The 15112-nt window shown below is 44.7% G+C and overlaps 1 protein-coding gene across 1 annotated transcript in view; it reads left to right on the top strand.

Annotated features, from left to right (window-relative positions):
* The first annotated feature begins 1686 nt into the window (after positions 1–1686).
* Positions 1687–15112, top strand: part of ATXN10 (ataxin 10) — a 176355-nt gene continuing 162929 nt past the window's right edge. The window contains exon 1 of the mRNA XM_007976081.3: positions 1687–2065. Within this exon, the coding sequence (XP_007974272.1) occupies positions 1950–2065 (116 nt within the window). The 5' untranslated portion in view covers positions 1687–1949. The remainder of the gene's footprint in view (positions 2066–15112) is intronic.

Below are 15112 nucleotides of genomic sequence, written 5' to 3'. Positions count from 1 at the left end.
GACCTCAAGTGATCTACCCGCCTCGGCCTCCCAAAGTGCTGGGATTACAGATGTGAGCCACTGTGTCTGGCCTAAAGTTCAGGATTTTGGTGCATAACAAGTACATTTTACCATCCTGTGCTCCTCAAGGGAAAATTAAAGAGATTTTACCCTGCTAGCTTAAGGATTGTTAAACATTTTGCATTGTCTTGAGCATTGCTATTAATAAGTGATCTAATACCTGGCACATAGCACACAGCTATATTCGTGGAATGAATATATACTCAATGACATGGGGTAAACTGAATGACAATATCAAGTAACTTGCTTGTGTGGCAGCATTCATTTCCTTCCTTCCTTTTTTTTTTTTTTTTCATACAGGGTATCATTCTGCCACCCAGGCTGGAACACAGTAGTGTGATCACAGCTCTCACTGCAGTGTCGACCTCCTGGGCTCAAGCAATCCTCCTGCCTTGGCCACCCAAAGTGCTGGGATTACAGGCATGAACCACCATGCGCCACCGGGATTCACTTCTTCTGCATACTCTGGTGGTATTTATTGTATCTTTACATTTTATTTAGCAAAGAATGTTGAGTACCATATTATAAACACACTCCTACCCTCCAAGCAGAATGTAGAGGGTATGTATTTACATATTTTAAGTGGTCCCATAGCAATTTGTACAGTTATAGCAGTTCACAGCTATACTCAGTTATGTTTGCTTCTCTCCTTCTCAATAGTCTGTGAGGTTCCTTTAGGTTTGGAACTATCTTTTATTGATCTTTATATCTCTAGCACCTAGCACAGGGCTTAGCAACAATTTTTGTTGAAAGAAAGTATATACACTGTAATAAAGGGCAGCGGAAAGAAAATATGTGATCAACACCAGCTAGAGAAGCCTTGTCTGATTCCTGTGAAATATATTCATTTCCCTTAGGAAAAAAAAACAATTCTTACCCTCTTGCTATGTAACTTAGCTTCTTGACTTAGAACGGTATTTTAAACCTTTGAGGAGCTGGAGCAATGTATTCTCGCCCGAGGCTGAGTGCCTGGTAAGTGGTCTGGTATTGATCAGCAATGATCAGTAAGTACTGGGAAGTGAGTTTTCAGGGTCTGAGACTTGCAAGCTGGTGACAGACCGCTCCAGCTTCCAGTGGGCCCGCGCGGGGGCACTGATCAACCCACTTGAGCGGTGGGATCAAGGTCTTCAGCCTTAGCAGGGGGAGCCTCTGCCCGGCCCTCTTCGTTCCCGTGCCCCTCAGACAGCGTCTCCTCCAAAAACGGTGCCCTCCACCCAGAATCTCCTCCCCTGGGGGAGACCCCTCTGTCTGCGGGCCCCCTCCCATAGGAGGGCCCTTCTTCCTCAGGGTGAACCTCTGTCCCCAATACCCGCTCCCAAGACCGAGACCCTGTTACGGCTCAACCCCCCACAGGCCCCTTACCACCCGGATCCCCTCCCCTGGGGGAGACCCCTCTGTCTGCGGGCCCCCTCCCATAGGACGCGCCCCTCTTCCTCAGGGTGAACCTCTGTCCCCGATACCCGCTCCCAAGAATGAGACCCTGTTACGGCCCTATCAACACGGGCCCCCTCCCCCCGGCGACCCCTCCCCTCGGAGGAGCCCCGTCTGCGATGCCTCCCGGTCAATCACCCCTAGCATCCCTCTCCGCCCTCACCCAGAACTTCCGCCGCGCCCCCTCCCCTCAGGCGGGACTTCCGCCAGCGCCCCCTCCCCCGCGGCGCCGTCCCCTCCTCCCGCCTGAGGCGAGTCTGGGCTCAGCCTCGAGCTCTCCGGCCGCGGCGCAGCTTCTGGGCAGCGTGGGCTGCAGCGTCGGCGGCGGTTAGGGTTGTGTAGGGCGAGGCCTCTCCCTTCCTCCTCGCCATCTTACTCCTCCCTCCTCGCCATCCTCCCCCTCCCTTCTCCTCGCCTTCCTCCTCCTCGTCAGGCTCGGCCAAGCTGCGAGCGGCAAGATGGCGGCGCCCAGGCCGCCGCCTGCCAGGCTGTCGGGCATCATGGTGCCGGCACCCATCCAGGACCTGGAGGCCCTGCGCGCGCTCACGGCGCTCTTCAAAGAGCAGCGGAACCGGTAACGGGCCCGGCTGGGGGTCTGCCCCGGGCAGGGGAGGGCGGCCGGGACTCCCGCGGCGGCCCCGGCCTGGGCCCAGGCGCCGCCCCCTCCTCGCTGGAGACGCGGAGGGCGAGGCTTGCGCGGGCGGCCCGAGCGCCACCCAGGCCTCCCGACTCCCAGGCACCGCCTCGTGCTCGTGGGTCCCCGCGGGGTCCGGGGCGGGCCCCCGCTCCCCCACCGCAGCCCGTCCGGGTGCGAAGCCGCGACGCGCGGGTACTGTTGACCCAACACACGCTTAGGCCGCCCCTGTCATGTGCGAGGGCTGCGCCAGGCCCTGGCTGCAAGACCCACGCGGCCCCCAGAGTCATAAAGCGTGTATTTTAGCGGGAGAGACGCGTGTTACGGACGCGGGAATTGGGCAGTTGCGGGGATGCCAGTCTCTAAGCATGGAGTGGGACTGGCACTCCTTTCTCCTCGGCGTTAAAGCCCAGGCTGCACCATCCGCCCTGGGAGCTGCGCTCTGTGCAGTGTGGAAGAGCAGGGGCCTGGAGAGGCCAGTCCAGTCCTGGTGCCACTGAGGGGCGAGATAGCCAGGCAAAAAGAGAAGGTGCCCAGGAGTCAACAGTTGTGGATTTGGTTCCTGGCCTTGCAAGCTGCGTGTTACTGTGCAGTTTCTCCAAGCCTTAGAATTATTGTCTAAAAATGGGACTCTAATACACAGCTTAGTTGCTGGATTGTACAGAGGAATAAATGAAATAAAGCATGTGAAAATATAAAATGTGCGAAGCCCTCAGTCAAGGCTTGTTTGATCTTGTTCTATCGGGGCCTCAGTTTTCTTGTCTATTTAATGGGAGTAAAGTTGAACAGTACCTCCCTAGTAGTGATAGTGTCATAAGGATTAAATGAGATATAATGCATATTAAATCCTTAGGACATACCTGTACATAGCACTAAATGTAGCTGATATTATCACTTAACACATTGGTAGTTCCCCATGTATCAGCTATTGTGCTAGGTGATGGGGTGGGAAAATGGAAAGTCCTTGCTCTCTCCTGTACTAGTATGTACAAGATAACAACAGCTGTGGGGGTATGTATGTACAAAGAGCAGAGGGAACATTGAAGAAAGACTTGGGTCGGCCTAGGTGATCACTATTCCTCTCTTTAAACTAGACACCTGGTCTGAGCACTTCCTTTACCTCAAATAACTTGGGGCAATGTGGAGCTGCTGAAAGAAGGCTATTAATAAAAGTCCCTGGTACTGCTCCATGGGCCTTTGGGGGAGATGTATTTATTGATATAATGCTTAGACATTTCTGTACCATGATGGACCTTGCTTTTAGTTAATAACCCAGTCATCAACCATTTATTGAGCACCTACTATGAAACAGATTTTTTTGTTAGGGGCTGAGGGTACAAAGATGAATGATGTGATTCCTTTTATCAAGCATGTTTGGGAAATTGCTAAATAAACACATTTTAATGGAAATCTATACAAGAGGTGGTGGCACAGGAGAACATGTGGGTCCGTTGGAAGATTGGTGAGCCAGGAAAGGCTTTTTTTTTTTTGAGACAGAGTCTCACTCTGTCGCCCAGGCTGGAGTGCAGTGGCTCGGTCTTGGCTCACTGCACGCTCTGCCTTCTGGGTTTACACCATTCTCCTGCCTCAGCCTCCCGAGTGGCTGGGACTACAGGCGCCCGCCCCCAGGCCCGGCTAATTTTTTGTATTTTTTTAGTAGAGACGGGGTTTCACCATGTTAGTCAGGATGGTCTTGATCTCCTGACCTCGTGATCTGCCCGCCTCAGCCTCCCAAAGTACTGGGATTACAGGCGTGAGCCACCATGCCCGGCTCAGGAAAGGCTTTTTAAGATTATTTCAGGTGCTGGGTTATAAATGAGAGGACTAGAAGGAACAGTGTCTGCAAAGGGGCCATATGTTAATTTTGCAAAACCGAGGAGACAAGTAAAGTAACATAGATTAGGTTTCTCGTACAGAGGAGACATTTATTCAAACATCAGTTCCCTTTTTATAACTTGGAGAAAATCCAAGCTCCTGAGCTAGTTTAGAAGGCCTTTCTTGACTCTGTCTCTTGTGAGGGAAGAAGTTACAGAGAACCATTGATGGTTTTTGTCAAGGGAGTGGCATGATAATAATCTGCCTGTTAGATCTTCCTGGCCACCTCCGCCTCCATTGTGGGGAATAAATGAGAGAGGATGAAGGTAGAGATAGCGGGGATCTTTAAGGAGTGGTAGCAGAAGCCCATGTGAAAGAGAAAAGTGCCTAAATTAGGACATTGTCTGTGGGGATGAGTAGAATAAATACTGAGAGATACAAGGTTGAATGGACAGGACTCAGGGACCAATTGGATTGTTGGGGGGAGAATGAGGAAATGAGGATGCTTCCCAGATTTCATCTGAGTTCTGGGGCAGTGTCCTTCCAGGCAGAGATTGGAGACCAGGAAAGGTGAACTGATGTGCAGGTCCTGGCATGGAAAGACACAGTTATGTGGTGGGGCAGAGAACTCATGATCAGAGTTTATAAGGACAGGCTTCTGGTCCTGGTTCTGTCACTGCTTCTCTTTGTCTTTGGACAAATCATAAGGTTGTTGTGGGGCTGGGCCCAGACTCCCCGCTCCTCTGAGAGGATCCCTCCAGTTCTGATGCTCAGGGAGCCAGTGTTTGTCCTTGGAGGTCTCCTCTTGAGAGAGGTCATAGGGCTGTTGTCTAGTATGCACAGGAACACAGATGGACCCGGGGGAAGGATCGGCCAAGGTGTTTAAAGGTGGACGAGACAAAAAGCCAAGCACAATGAGTCCTCAGTGTAGCAAATAGAAAACAGCAGACAAAAAGCAAAAACGGCGAGGAAGGTAATTAAGAGATTCTTCTCTTTTGGTGGAATACATTATTTCTCTAGGATTCCATTTTATATTTGAAGAATCACAGACATAATGTAGTTGGTGGTCCTTCTGAACTCTTCCATGCTACAAAACAAACTTCTGTCTTTGGTAGCTTGAGTAGTGGAAGTGTCATGCAGTGGAAAGAGCAGTGGCTTTGGAACCCTGGAGACCTGGATATGAATCCTGGCTTAGTCTCTGTAGACTTCCTGTTTCTTGTCTTGAAAATGAGATGATGGCAGCCACTTTGAGGGATTATTTTGAGGATCTGTAATGTTGTATGTGTAGCATAGTGGTTTATGCATAGTAAATGCCAGTTATTTAGGACCTGTTATTAAAATATAACAAGGTTATATGACCGAGAATCCGTTTGTGTTGAATCTCCTGTCTTATCAAAACCAAAAATTGAAGCTATTTCAGGAAGACGGTTCTAATTTTGGGGTTTCCAGAGAAAGGGATCTCAGGATCTCATTACGATTTTAGCAACCCGCAAGAAATTCTTACATCCCATTGTGGTGATTTTAAATATGTTCACAAATTCTTTGACCTTCTCAAGAGGAGGAGGTTAATTATTTTCTCCTTGAGTGTGGGCTGAACTTAGTGACTTGCTTGTGAAGAGTAGAATATGGCAGAAGTGACAGTGTGCGACTTCTCAGACTAGGTCATATAAAGCATCGTAGTTTCCGCTTTGCTAGCTCTTTCTTGGATCGCCCACTCTGACAAAGCCAGCTGCCATGTCAGGAGGACACTCAAGCATCCCTATGCAGAGAGCTGTGTGGTGAGGAGCTGAGGCCTCCTTCGAACAGCCATGTGATAAACCACCTTGGAAGCAGGTCCTCTGAGCTCCAGTCACATCCTCAACCAAGTGTGCAACCTTGTGAGGCACCCTAAGCTGCTCAGATCTGTGGGAGATCATAAATGTTGTTGGTTTAAAATGCTAAATTTTGGGCTAATTTGCTGTATAGCAATACAGCATTAATACATAAGTCTAAATTCTCCATGGTCTGTATTACATGCATTCTGTAACTTCTTAAAGTGTCTTGGTCACTAAAATTATTTAAACATATTGCTTATGGTCATATAATATCAATATTGAGATATTCCTCAGCTGTTTGTTCTCTGTGTAAGATAATTCTTTTTTCTTACATTTGTTTTATACTTTTTGTTTAACGTAGATATCAGTGTATTTCACATTTGTTTAACAAGTGGTTTATCTTGCTGTGAATCTTTGCAAGTCATGTTAAATTCTTTCTGAACAAGTAAGACAAATACATTTAAAATTCTATTTGAGTTGCTCCTTTAGTTATTTTTCTTTTGTTTTTCGAGACAGGGTCTCACTTTGTCATCCAGGCTGGAGTGCATTTTTTTTAGAGAAGGGGGTCTCACTATGTTGCCTAGGCTGGTCTCGAACTCCTGGCCTCAAGTGATCCTCCTGCCTCGGCCTCCCAAAGTGTTGGGATTACAGGCATGAGCCACTGTGCCTGGCTAGTTGCCTTTATGATGCATCTCTGAGGCATCTCCAGACCCCACAAAGTGTAGAGCCAGGTGAGATGGGTTGTCATACTCCATCTGTGCTATTAATTCAGTAGCCACTAGCTACATGTAGCTACTTAATTAATTGAAAATAAGTGAAATTAATGTTCATTTCCTTAGTTGCATTAGCCATATTTTTTAATTTTTAATTTTTTTTTTTTTTTTTTTTTTGAGACAGAGTTGCGCTCTTGTTACCCAGGTTGGAGTGCAATGGCGCGATCTCGGCTCACTGCAGTCTTCGCCTCCCGGGTTCAAGTGATTCACCTGCCTCAGTTTCCTGAGTAGCTGGGATTACAGGCATGTGCCACCACACATGGCTAATTTTGTATTTTTAATAGAGTCGGGGTTTCTCCATGTTGGTCAGGTTGGTCTGAAACTCCTGACCTCAGGTGATCCGCCTGCCTCGACCTCCCAAAGTGCTGAGATTACAGGCATGAGCCACCGTGCCTGGCTCCTTATTATTATTTTTTTAGAGATAGAGTCTCACTCTGTTGCCCAAGCTGGAGTGCAGTGCCACGATCATAGTTCACTACATCCTCGACCTCCTGGGCTCAAGCAGTCCTCCTGCCTCCTTCCCCAGTAGCTGGGACTACAGGTGTACACCACCACGCCCAGCTAATTTTTTTTGTTTATTTTTTGTAGAGATGAGATCTCACCATGTTGCCCACGCTGGCATTAGCCATATTTTAAGTGCTCAGTGGCCACATGTGATTGTGACAGCACAGATAGAGAATATTTCTATCATCACAGAAAGTTCTGGAAATAGTGCTCTTCTGTAATATGTTTTCTTATTAGAGAACAGTAGGGGGAGACTGTGTTCTGATTCTTGAGTATTCTTGAAATGATGGAACATTTGGATACTGCTTTCTATAAATTCATCTCACACTTAAACTGATAACCTCATTGGTCGTCCAGCTGATAAGCTTCTTTTTCTTTTTGCGACGGAGTCTTGCTCTGTCGCCCAGGCTGGAGTGCAGTGGCGTGATCTTGGCTCACCCCAAGCTCCGCCTCCCAGGTTCACACCATTCTCCTACCTCAGCCTCCCAAGTAGCTGGGACTACAGGCACCTGCCACCATGCCCGGCGGGCTCTACTACTCTACTAAAAATTTTTTATATTTTTAGTAGAAACGGGGTTTCACTGTATTAGTCAGGATGGTCTCGATCTCCTGACCTCATGATCCACCCGCCTCGGCCTCCCAAAGTGCTGGGATTACAGGTGTGAGCCACCACGCCCAGCCAAGCTTCTTGAATAAAGTGGGCACCTCACATTCACTGTATGCCTGGCATCTAGCATACAGTTGATAGTGGCAGACTCTTAACAGTTTCTTGTGGAGTTGCTGCTGTTTCTATAAGTTATTACTCATTGTGCTTGCTTGGTCTTTTTCTTAGTCATGTAGACAGCAATTTTTTTTTTTCAGCTTCTATCAGTATAGCTCATTTTTTTCTCGTTAATCTGCTTAGACAAAATGAGGTTTTTGTTGGTGTTTAATTTAAAAATTAAACAATAAATTCAGGCCAAAAGGTCTTTAAAAAAAAATGAAAAGGCAAGTCCTGGAGTTAGAGAAGTATTTAAAATATATATGATAAAGTAGTTGTTTTAGAATGTATAAAGTACTCCTACAACTCAATAAAAAAGACTCCTACAACTCAATTTAAAAATTGGGCAAATTTTTTTTTTTTAAAAGAAATATAAAGGCCAATAAGCTTATGATAAAGTGCTCCAAATCGTTAATCATTAGGGAAATGGCAGTTAAAACTGCAGTGAGAGACTACTGCACACCGTTTAGGATGGCTGTTATCCAAAAAATGGAAAAGAACAAGTATTGTTGAGGATGTGGGGAAATGGGAACCCTTGTGTGTTGCTAGTGGACATGTAAAATGGTGCTGCCGCTATGGAAAATAGTGGGTCCTCAAAAAGCTAAACATGGAATATGACCAAACAGTTTTACTCTTAGGTATATGCCCGAAGAAAATGAAAAAGGGGCCGGGCGCGGTGGCTCAAGCCTGTAATCCCAGCACTTTGGGAGGCCGAGGCGGGTGGATCACGAGGTCAGGAGATCGAGACCATCCTGGCTAACACCGTGAAACCCCGTCTCTACTAAAAATACAAAAAACTAGCCGGGCGTGGTGGCGGGCGCCTGTAGTCCCAGCTACTCGGAGGCTGAGGCAGGAGAATGGCGTAAAACCCGGGAGGCAGAGCTTGCAGTGAGCCGAGATTGCGCCACTGCACTCCAGCCTGGGTGACACAGCGAGACTCTGTCTAAAAAAAAAAAAAAAAAAAAAAAAAAAAAGAAAATGAAAAAGGACAAATATTGTATGATTCTGCATTTATGAAATACCTAGAAGAGACAAACTTGTAGAGACAGAAAGTAGATTAGAGGTTACTAGGATTTGGAGAGAGGGGAAATGGGGAGTTATTACTTCATGTTGACAGAGTTTCTATTTGGGTGTTAAAAAAATTTTGGAAGTAGAGGTGATAGTTGTACAACATTGTGAATATAATTAAAGCCACTGAACTGTAGACTTAAAATGAACAAAATGGCAAATTTTATGTTTTATATATGTATTTTACCACAGTTAAAAAAATTAATAATGCAATGTACCAAAATCCATTTAATTGTGCACTTTAAGTGGGTGACTTGTGTGCCACGTGAACCCTATCTTAATAGTGCTGTTATGAACAAAAGCGTAAGAAGATACCTCTGCATCGCTATTACAATGAAAATGACACTGAATTTTGGTGGGCATGTAAAGTTATATATTTATGATTTTTTAAAAGTCACATTGTTTGGAGTGGAGGGGAGGTGTTTAAAATGTGAACTCCTCCTTCACTGCTATTTTTGTTTCATAATAAAATAGCCTTTTATGTATCTTTTTCCCTACTCCGTAGTGCCTTTCTTGAAGGGAGGGACTTTATGGTGTTTCTTAGCAGGGTGCCTGGCCCATTTTGGGTACTCTGTGAATATTGAACTGAACTAAACAGAGCAATGAAGAGCCAGTACCTTCAGTGAGCCAATCAGTAATTACTCAGATTACTAAAATGCTATTGATTAGTTTACCATGTAATTCATTCATTGAATCACACCACACATGATATATGTAAGATCTGTGCTTAGTGCTGCAGCTGCGATTGATATGATAAAATGAACTATGTGTAGCTTACTTTGAACTACTAACATAGGAGTAGCTCTAATGCTATTAAATTATTAAATTTAATAAATTTGTAATTTGTTAAAAATGTATATTTGTAATTTATATTTACAAAATAAATTTGTAAATTTGTAAATATAAATGCCTTAAGCCTTCATCCTTTGCTTATACATACTCCCCGTTTTCCCTCAAGGTTGAATTATCATTTCACTTCCTTTTGAAACCTGTTTCTGACCTGTATTCCCTTGGCACTCTGTGCTTACCTCTTTTAAAGAACTTCACATGGAGTGTTACAAACACTTAATTACCTACCAGTCTCACTAGAGTGAGAGCAGTCTGAGGGCAGGATTCTTATTTACCTCTGTTTTCAGTACCAACTTTCAGACCTGCTACACAGTGAGCATTCAATACTATTTTTATTGTTTTCTTGAACACCTAATTTTCTTGAGCCATGAGAGAGAAAATGAGAGCATAGAAGAAAGACTTTAATTAGGAGGGGATGGGAAAGGTTAACTATGACAGATGACTGATTTCAAGGGGTAAAAAATGACTTGGTATTGTTACCTGCTTGTATAAATATGTTGACTAACCTTCATAAAGAAAGTGAATAGATGAAGCACTTTAGAGGTCAACATACCACAGAGGTAAAAAATAAACCTATCCGTCTGTGTATTTACATGCACGTGGGTTTTCCCCGGACATTACTGAACCTCCAGCCAGCAAGTGTCTTTAACTGCACCAAAACACAAAAACCCAAAAAACAAAAACCCACACGAGTCATCAGCTTGGCTAAGGATGCCATATGGCGTTTTGACTCAACCATGATTCAACTCAACTTTGTTGAGAGAGAACATCAATTAAGTTACACTATAAAAAGCACATTTTAGAGTGTGATGGCAATTTCTTTTATTTTTACCTATGCCATGAGCTGGAATGCCACATGGAATTGTTTGGTAAGGTGTTCTGACTCAGTTTCAAAATACAGAAGTGGTCAGTGTGAGCCACGTCTTACATTCAATTATCTTAAATGCATGAAGTAGACAGGAAAGAGTTTGAGCCGGCCAATCAAAATAAATAAGGTTAGGATTGTGACCACCAGTACCCTCAGAGCAGAGTTTCTCAGCTCTTTCATTCTTCCAGTCTTTTGTAGTGGTCACTGGACCCAAGGGCTTGGTCACTGGACTGTGGGCAAGGACACTCAAAAGCAAAGGAATGGTGGGACTACCGCTAGGGCGCCCTGGGCCCTCTTGATGGCCACAAGCTTAGAGAAGTTATTAGAATTAACAAGATGATCTATAAGTGAGGGATGTTCTTTCATGATGGCTGTTGAGGAGTTTGTGTACTGCTTAGAACAGTGCCTGGCACCTAACAGACACAGTTTAAGTGTTAGCATTATCGTTGTTGGTGTCATTGTCATCATCATCATCAATGAGAATATTACAAAACTATGAAAAGACATTTAAAAAGACTTAAATGGTAAGATACACCATTGTATTATAGGAAACCTCAATAACAAAGACATCAATACTTCCTAAATTGACGTATGGATTCAATGCCATTCATAATAAAATTGCAGCAGGGTTTTTGCTAGAAATTCACAAACTGATTTTCTAAGTTATATGAGAAACTCCTAGGTTTTCTCTTACTCTCTGAACTCTCATCCCTTTAAGGAGTGCAGTGGTGCTATCACAGTGCCACCATGCCCCGCTAATTAAAAAAATTTTTTGTAAAGATTAGGTCTCACTATGTTTCCCAGGCTGGCCTTGAACTCCTGGGCTCAAGCGATCCTCCGCCTCAGCCTCCCATAGTGTTGAGATTACAGGTGTGAGCCACTGTGCCTGACACCCTTAAAGGTTTTTACTTGGATCCTTTTCTGACTCCCCAGTTCTTAAGATCCTTTTCTGTGCCCTCAGCAAAATTCCCTGTATCCTGAATTTCTGTGAACACCCATTCATCTTCTTGATCTAAATGAAATATGGCTCTGAGGACATGCCTTTCCCAGGGTTCTTGAAAGTGGGAGGCTGTTTTCTGTCCTGCACTCAGTGTAATGCTTGGTCAAAGGTACGGGAGTTCACCTTGATTGTCATTGCTGCTTTCAGACCTTTTTTCCTCCATAGACCACTCCAACTTTTAATCTCATGACATCAGGGTATCACTTATTCAATCACTTTTGTAGTTAAGAGACCTGTGGGTCAGTTTGCCTCATTCCTTGAAGAGTTTAGCCCTGGGTTCACTTTTCACTCTTACTTCTCCTGTCTTAAATCTCAGTTATTTCATTGTTTACATAGATTATTTTCATTATCCTGACCTCGAATTTCTTTGACTTTCTCTCAGTGAGCTTGACCTCCATTCCATCTCAGCCACACACTGCCATACCTTACTTAGACTTTATCCATAACGGTAGCTGCCTTCTCCCACAATCTCAAGAGTCCCAATCCCTGTTTTATCTTTTCTTTAGGGCCCCTGCTCCATCAAGTCTTTAACCTCACCAGGACCTACAATCTTTTGACCCTATTTCCTATTTACTACCCCTTTTGTTCTTCATTCCCCTTCTTAATGTTCACATTCCCATCTTGATCTGGCTTAGATCCATGGATGAGTAATAAGAGCATTTCTTTTTTTAGTACATCCTCAACTCCCCTGCCTCCTCTCTAAACTTTGTTATGTTTGCCTGGTAAAACTCCAGCTCTGGTCAAATCCAACTTGTGTCCTTTGTGCCAGCACCCAAATAGCTGAACACGGCTAGAGAAAAACGTATAGCCGTGCAGACTGCTCTCACTTTAACTTGCTGATGACTCACTGAGGTGGCCCGTAATGCTACCTGTCAGTCCCGATGTTTGCCCTGGTCCCTTGACTCCTGCTCCCCAGTCAGGTATTTCATGCCCCACTCTCTTCAAGCCTCTATCCCCTCATCCTCACTCTCAGCTATTTCCTGAAAAAGAGGAGCAATTAGCAGATAATTTCCAGGAACTCTCATCACCCTCTCTGCCCACCTACTTATATCTGCCCATAACCTGCCTTTGCTTCTGTTCTGTAGATGAGTGGTCTTGCTCTGAATATAAGCTCCCCTTAGGTTTGCACTAAATTCCATTGCCTTTTGCACATATTGCTCCGGCAGTCTTCCGCGCACCGCCGTAGAAATAATCAATTTTATCCTTTCTATTGGATTGCTCTCATCAGTTTATAGATCTGCTGTAACTGTTCCCATCCTAAGAAGAATCTTTCCCTCCATTTCCCTGAGTGATAATCCTTCCCGGATCTCAGAACTCAGTCCTCAGACCGCTTCTTTTTTCTGCCTGTATTTACTCTCACAGTATTCTCACTCAATCTTGTGGCTTTAATAACTTCGGTTTGCTGGTGACTAACACTTTTCTTTAGCTGGACTGTCTTTTTTTTTTTTTTTTTTTTTTTTTGAGATGGGGTCTTGCTCTGCCATCCAGGCTGGAATGCAGGGGCACGATCTGCAGCCTTGACCTCCCAGGCATAAGCAGTTCTCCCATCCCAGCCTCTCTTGTAGCTGAGACTACAGGGATCCACCACCACACCTGGCTATTTTTTTAAATTTTTTTTGTAGAGATAGGGTCTTACCATGTTGCCCAGTCTAGTCTTGAACTCCTGGGCTCAAGGGATCCTCCTGCCTTGGCCTCCCAAAGTGCTGGGATTACAGACATGAGCCACCACACCCAGCTAGACTTAGCTAGACTTCTCTCCTGAACCCTAGACTTGTTTATTCACCTGACTACTTCATATTCTACTTGTATTTCTCCTGATCCTCTCATTCACCAGATTGAGGATCCTCAGAGTACTCTTCTTTGTTTCTGTAAACAATAAATACATCTTTCGGTTTATGTCTCAGGCTAAAGTTTTGGTGTCACCTTTCACTCCCCCTTTTTAGACACCCTCATAATAATCCATCATCAAGTCCTATTGGCTCTGTTTAAAATATCCAGAATTTGATTTCTATTTACTGTATCTGCTGCTTTCCCTCTGCTCCAAAAACAACCTCCTAACTGGTCTCCTGCTGTCTTCTCTTTCTCCTTTTAAGAGTGATTCTTTACAAAGCAGCCAAAGAGATCCTTTTAACACATAAGTCAGATGATGTCACCCCCCTGCTCAGAACTTTCCATGGGCCGGGTGCTGAGGCCAGGAGTTTGAGACCAGCCTGGCCAACATGGTGAAACCCCATCTCTATTAAAAATACAAAAATTTGCTGGGCATGGTGGCACATGCCTGTAATTCTACCTACTTGGGAGGCTTAGGCATGAGAATCGCTTTAACCTGGAAGGCAGGGGTTGCAGTGAGCTGAGATCCTGACTCTGCACTCCAGCCTGGGCAACAGAGCAACTCTCAAAAACAAAACAAAACAAAACAAAACAAAGAACCTTCCATGGCTTCACATCAGGATCAAAGCCAGCGTCCTTCCATGGCCTACTGTGCCTGTGCAGGGTAGCTCCGTCTTCTCTCTCCGAGTTGCACTTCTCTTTCTTTTTCTCACTGGGGTTCATTGAAGCCAGCTCTGACTTCCCCGTGACGTGCTCTGTATGCCTTTGCCTCTAGTCCAAGCTCTTCTCCCAGGAAGATGCATAGTTGGCTCCCTCACCTTTTTTGGATCTGTGCTCAAATACTACTTTTAAAATAAGGTTTAAATAATGTCTTATATGCAAAATCTCTCTCTAAGAATATAAAGACATTCTCTGTATATTTTCTTCCAAAGCCTTGCAATTTTGTCTTCCATATATTCCTAAATCCATCTGGAGTTACTTTTTGGGTAGTATAAGTAAGGATCCAATTCAGTTTTTTTTCCTTCGAGATTAACAGTTGTTACAATGCCTCTTCGAGCACAGTCCATCTTCCCCAGGTCTTTAATGCTGTTGGATGCCATTTACCAAGTTACCATGTATACACAGTTCTGCTCTTGGGCTGTCTATTCTATTCCAGTGGTTGATTTTCTGCCTCTGTGCTAATTTCACCTTTTCTTAGCTTCTCTTTCTTTTCTTTTCTTTTCATGTTTTTTAGAGACAAGGTCTCGCTGTGTCACCCAGGCCAGAGTGCAGTGTTGTGATCATAGCTCACTACAGCCTTGAACTCCTGGGTTCAAGCAGTCCTGCCTCAGGCTTCTGAGTAGCTGGGACTATGAGGCACAGACCATCAAGCCCAGCTAATTAAAACAAGGTTTTTTTTTTTTGTTTTTTTTTTTTGTAGATATAGGGTTTGCTATGTTAGCCAGGTTCTTGAACTCCTGGCTTCTGCCTCTCAAAGCACTGGAATTATAGGCATGAACCACTGTGCCTGGCCTTCTTAGTTCCTTTCATTTAGCACAGTGCATTTGTTCTGATGAAAGATGAATTTTGAACGTGATGAGGACAGTAGGAAAGAGGAAGTGTGTGGGTTTTGAGGAGTGGGGAGAGGACTGGTATGTTTGGAGCCCTTTAAAGCAGGGGTTGCCAAACCATGGCCAGATCTGGCCCACTACCTGTTTGTTTTATGA

This window comes from Chlorocebus sabaeus, chromosome 19 (assembly GCF_047675955.1).
Source record: "Chlorocebus sabaeus isolate Y175 chromosome 19, mChlSab1.0.hap1, whole genome shotgun sequence".
NCBI lineage: Eukaryota > Metazoa > Chordata > Mammalia > Primates > Cercopithecidae > Chlorocebus > Chlorocebus sabaeus.
Note: the sequence above shows the minus strand (reverse complement) of the source record. Positions and strands in the feature narration are given on the sequence as shown.